Genomic DNA, 5,979 nt, shown 5'->3' on the forward strand with positions numbered 1-5,979 from the left:
ATCAGCAGGTGTGCAGCTTTTACATTCAGTTACATTTACGTCCCAATTATATGAGACAAAAGATAAAATCTTGAGCAAAATGAAGTTATGTATAAAATTCAGGAAAATATGGTTGCTGACGTTCGATATTGATGATGTAAAAGATGAAGCAGGAACCCTTTGTGTGATACCGTGCTTGTGAGACAGTAAAAACATCTTTCACTGAGGCTCATTTGCTTAAACACATCAAATACTTTGTTTATCTGTAAAAGGAATGAGAGTTCATGTACTTGGAATGGTCAGTGACAAACTGCATTTTGTAACAAAGCATTAGATTTAAAAACATATATCTGTGCTAGTAAGGGAGTCCTGTAAAATGTGTGAATGAATAATTAATGTTAATTCAAATTAATGTGCATTTTTATTTTTGCTGATGTGTTTTACATATGGATAAAAGGATTTTAAAATACACTACCGTTCACAAGGTTGGGGTTGGTAAGATATTTGATGTTTTTGAAAGAAGTCTCTTGTGCTGAATTTATTTGATCACAAATGCAGTAAAAACAGTAATACTGTTCATTATTATTACCAGTTAAAAGAACTGTTTTCTATTTAAACATGTAACTTATTATTGTGATGGCAAGGCTGAAATTTCAGCATCATTACTACAGTCTTCAGTGTCACATGATCCTTCAGAAATCATTCTAATATGCTGATTTGCTGCTTGTGAAACATTTATTATTATTATTATCAATGTTGAAAACTCTTTTTCTGCTTAAAATTTTTGTGAAAATTGTAATTCATTTTTTCAGGACCCTTTGATGAATAGAAAGTTCAAAGAAACAGCATTTATTTAAAAACAAACTTTACTGTTACTTTTGATCAATTTAGTGCATCCTTGCTGAATAAAAGTACTTTTATTTATTATTATTATTATTATTATTTTACACACACACACACACACACAAAAATAAATCCTACTGACCCCAAAACTTTTGAACATCAGAGTAGATTTGTAGGTCAAAAATGACATTTGGATTTATATTTCAGTCTCCATGGAGAAACAAATGAAAGGTGAAAAACTCATTATACTATGGATTAGTTTTGTTAAACAATGCAGTAAGAAACTAAAATGTGCTTTGTTTTGCCAATGATTCGCTCTCCATTGTGTAATAAGCTGCCCTGCCTCACAGACCCTCCATAATACACCAATCATTCATTCTGTCTGCTGGAGCCCAAATCAATCATTTCTACATCAGACGATACTTCAGGCCATTCTAATCTCATTCTGTCTTGGCACGAAAAGAATATCTGATAAATTTAATAGCAAGTGGCAAACAGACACAGCAATGCATGCCACGGAAATCACTGGTTAAACATAGCGGATCATCGCACAGCAAAGGTCAGATTAATCTTAATTTTAAATTGCTTAAAAAAAACACAACAGTGCTGCTAAAAACATTAATGAAGATCTTTTGCACTGAATTGCACAGTATGCAGTTCAAGCAAAAAAGAAAAGTAGTAAAAGACAAGAATAGATAGATTTAGGAATATTTCTGTAATTCCGTTTGTCTTTTTCCCTGGTTGTGGTGCTAGAAATGGTTCAACATCAGGAAGTTCAAGCTGCTATAACCTTTCAAAAACCCTTACATGCCTCATTTTGAGGGAGTTTGTGCTGATTAGTAATTTTGACTATTAATTCATAAGGACTCAATGTGTATGACAGATCACTGATGGATTATGGGCTATTCCTGTTAATATTGAAGCTATTTTTCAATATTGATATTTCATATAATTATCTTACTGACCCTGAACTGTGGTCTTTAACCTATAGTATAATTGTGCCTAATTCAGGACATTTCTGTGTGCTTTCTTCACTGAAATGAGTATCACCTCTACACTGGAAACACAGCTGGTCTATAGCTCTGAGAGGTTATATACAATATTATACACTAAAATATAAACATACAACATAATTAAATAAAAAAAACAGGTGGGACGATGTGATGTAACAGAAGGATGATCTCTAAAACAGACCTAAAATGTGGTTTCAAATACACATTCACATGATTTTTCCTTAAACAGAGTATAATATAGTATAAATTTATGTTTTTCTACATAATTTCAGAAACAAAAACAAAAAAACATCAAATGTGGCATAATAGAATTTCATGGATGTGACCAATAAATGCTGATCTCTGTTTAAAACCAGTGACTCCATCCAGGATGATATCTTGAGTGCCAGGAATGACACCGATCCACTGACCAGCTTATTCTTCTTCCTCTTTCCTTCTATTAAATGTTGTGCTGAGTGAAAGAGGACATCAGGAGCTGGTCGGAGTGGTGATTCTACAATACATGATGCTGAATTGGCTGCCAGCAGACTTTATTCCTGGATGTATTTGGGTATCGTGTGAGTTGAGAGAGCAGCAGGAGCTGAGAGGGATAACTGGATCCATATGATGCCTTTTTTGTTCTTCTAAATCAGCATTACTCAAAGCGCTCATAGTTTCGAGTTTGTCTTACTCGTGGTACCATGTCGATCAACAGCCTGCAGGAGAAATGAAGAATGGAAAGATTCACATTAGAGACATTATAGTGCGAATGACCAATGTCTTTTGGAGAAAACAGAAACTAACAGTATGTTCTCAGTGAATGCACTTACTTGACCCCATAAGCTAGAATGATGAGTCCAATCAGGACCCCAGTGGTTCCGTCCAGGTACCAGATGGTGGGATGATGTCTAAACACCTCAGCACTGATGAGGATGGAAAATCCCATGACGCCTCCAACCATAGAATTAAAGCCTTCAGAAAAAATAAATAAAGCAATTACATTTTATGTGTTGTTATATGAATTTTATCTTCATGACACCTTCATTTAAGGTTTGTAAACAGCAGTGTTGTTATTGTTAACTAATTATTTTCATTAATTGAAATAAAGCTGAAAAAAATAGGTGAAAAACATAATTAACTAAATTAACTTGAATGAAAATTAGAAATGTTGCCTTGGGAACTAACTGAAATAAGCTTAAGTACTAAAATTACTATAACTAAAACTGAAATAAAAATGAATGAAAACTAAATAGAAACATAAAAAACGAACAAAATGACAAAATAACAAGAAAATTGCAATAACCAAAATTAAAATGAAAACTCAAAATATAAAAAAAGGTCATTCAAAATATTACAATATCATTTTTTTTTTAATCGCTAGGAAACATTTCTCAATACTTTGGTCTTTCTCTCTTTTTTTTTTTAACTCATCACACAGTTCTCCCAACCAACTTTCATCCTGGCACAGCAGTTCATTTCACATTCAAAATGCACTAAATCTATCAAAACCCTTCATACATCTCTAATCAAATCTGCAACACCATCAAATTGAAATTGAAAGACTAACACTTGTGTAACCGTTCAGCTACATCTAATTGTTTTGACAGGGTTTTTTTTTCTTTTTTTTTAGATTTAGAATACATTTCAATATGGTATTGCTGTAGTAATTTAGCAAATTTCCATCTTATTCAGTTCTGTTAACAGAACTTTAACAATTTTGAAAATATTATGGCAAACATGCAAATTGGCCTGTAGATACATAGACTTTTGGTGGTGGTTGTGTCTAAAGGAGAAAAGATTTAATGTAATTTGAAAGATATAGTCACTGAATGCATTTTTTGCCAAAGCAATAAAAAAATCATCCACCGTTTAGCCCACATAGATAGCTGTTGTGCTCACTATGTGAAGAGTTTTGAAAAAGTGACCAAAGAAGTGAGAAATTGGTCCTAGTGACTGTAAAAACTGTAATATACTGTATTCATAGTCACAGAGGCAGGTGGCACCATGATGTTGTCAGCTAATAATATAAACTTAATGAGAAACAGTGACATGGTATGTTTTTGTGACAAATGAGGACATACATTTGTATAATGACAAGTGTATGACATGGGTATTACAAGGAGAAGGTGACTTTTCAGGGCATTACCCCATGTCCCCACTTTTCAAAATGCATATAAATCACACAGAATGGAGTGTATTGAAAATCTGAAATAGCACAAAGTTTCCTGCAAGGGGGAGGTTTAGGTGTAGGGCAATAGCACATACAGTTTGTACAGTATAAAAACCATTACGCCTATGGGATGTCCCCACTTTTCACAAAAACAAACCTGTGTGTGTGTGTGTGTGTGTGTGTGTGTGTCATACCATCAGTGATTAGGGCTCTGCTGGTCAAAATCCTTCCCAGCATGAACTTGACAACAGCAAGAATGACACACACGAGGCCACTGACGATAGAAACGCTGAACAGGAAGTCATCCTGGCAGAGAGACAGACAGTAACAGACAGAAAGAAGAATTGTTCACAGTAGAAATGATGCAGGGTACATATGGTTGAATCATAAATTGGGAGGGGGGCACAGGCAATACCATCACGGAGACATTAAAGCCAGAATTCTTAAAGGCCTGTGAAAGTAAAAGAGGGATAAAAGTATAACAATATCAATGGGACTTTCAGTTATGTCTAGTCGGCTCTTGAGGAGATACAGAGATGAAGTGCAGTTCATTTTAAGCACAAGTGAAAAGTAGCCAACTTAATATTTAATAAGGAACCGAAAAAGCATGATAAGAGGGTTAGACTAGATTAGATACAAAGACTAAATATGAAGACACACAAACTGATTTACACAACAAACATGATGGCTTTAAGTACATAAAAAAATAAGTTAACAGAGCTATTCTAATAGCTGTGGAAAATGAACACGTGTGTATCAGAATATGGACATTTTTCAGAAAATATGTAAACATACATGGTCAATGAAACTGACCACAAAAGCTTTATCACAAAGCTTCACAATAAAAAGACATGACAAGATGAAAAAAACAAAGACACATGAAAACAGATCTCCAAACGAAGCACCAAGAAAAGGGAAAACAAGAGGTACATAAATAGCTATTACAAATAATAGAAATGCATAAATGACTCGTATCAATCCTGAGGACATTTTCTGGTGCATCATAGATGAACTTCAGCTGTTTTTGTTTCTTTTGCTTTTCCAAACTAAGAATGTCTGCTTTCCACCCACACAACATCCAGAAGCACTTCTCCAACATTTCTAATAAGACAGTTTGTTCAGAGACCTTCATCTCCGAGGAACAGCTGAGAGACAAAGAATGTGTTTAAATTCAGACTTTCATCTTTTAAGCTGACTGGCTTGTTAAGACTGACAATTTGGATTAATTGGACCACACAGTTTTCAGTAAGGCCACCTTAGAGATTCAGAGTGATGGGTGCTGACATGAAGAGTCCAGGTCTAATGAATGCAGGCCGATAGAATGAAAAAATGCACATTAAAGAATGTGGAAGCCCACTTCTGAATCATCCATCCTAATGCAACAGGAGAGGGCCGACAGAACAGATGGCTTACGGCCAGCACAATTCCATCATTAAAGCTGCTGCAGTCATGTTTCATTAGGACTTATGGGGTAAAACAAGGCTTGAATTAACTTTTTATTTTTTTCGGTTTCGGTTTGTTTTATTTCTCTCCGAATTGGCTCTGTGTGTGTGCCCGTGAGTTCACGTGCTGAGATGAGGAAACGCCTCTCCGCTTATAATGTGCATTTGAAAAAGCAACACATGCAAAAAGCATCTTCCGCTGTAATGACTTCCAATGAGAAGCGTTTTTAAACCTGTTGTTAGGGATGTAACGGTATGAAATTTCATATCACGATTATAGTGACCAAAGTTATCACGATTATCAATATTATCACGGTTTTGTTAAAATTAGATGAACATGTTCAAAAAGAACTGATACACACACTGAAAACATTTCAATAAGTTTTATATTTGAAAATCAACAAACAACAAAGACAATTAGCAGCTATATGCACTTTTTTAGCATAAACATTAAATTAACATTAACATGAAGCCCTAATAATAATAATAATAATAATAAGTCAAGTCAAGTCAAGTCACCTTTATTTATATAGCGCTTTTAACAATACAGATT

General features: G+C 34.4%; 1 protein-coding gene across 3 annotated transcripts in view; it reads right to left on the bottom strand.

Annotated features, from left to right (window-relative positions):
• Positions 1 to 2,097: 2,097 nt before the first annotated feature.
• The window catches only part of LOC107725256 (transmembrane protein 163-like), a 36,034-nt gene continuing 32,152 nt past the window's right edge, over positions 2,098 to 5,979 (bottom strand). For all 3 annotated transcript variants that reach the window (XM_016534452.1, XM_016534453.1, XM_016534454.1), the window contains exons 7-9: positions 4,179 to 4,290; positions 2,645 to 2,786; positions 2,098 to 2,530 (exon numbers count right to left, since the gene is read on the bottom strand). In XM_016534452.1, coding sequence (XP_016389938.1) covers positions 2,470 to 2,530; positions 2,645 to 2,786; positions 4,179 to 4,290 — 315 coding nt within the window. In that variant the 3' untranslated portion in view covers positions 2,098 to 2,469. The remainder of the gene's footprint in view (positions 2,531 to 2,644; positions 2,787 to 4,178; positions 4,291 to 5,979) is intronic.

This window comes from Sinocyclocheilus rhinocerous, unplaced genomic scaffold, assembly GCF_001515625.1.
Source record: "Sinocyclocheilus rhinocerous isolate Xijiao unplaced genomic scaffold, SAMN03320098_v1.1 scaffold3807, whole genome shotgun sequence".
In the NCBI taxonomy this organism is placed as follows: Eukaryota; Metazoa; Chordata; class Actinopteri; order Cypriniformes; family Cyprinidae; genus Sinocyclocheilus; species Sinocyclocheilus rhinocerous.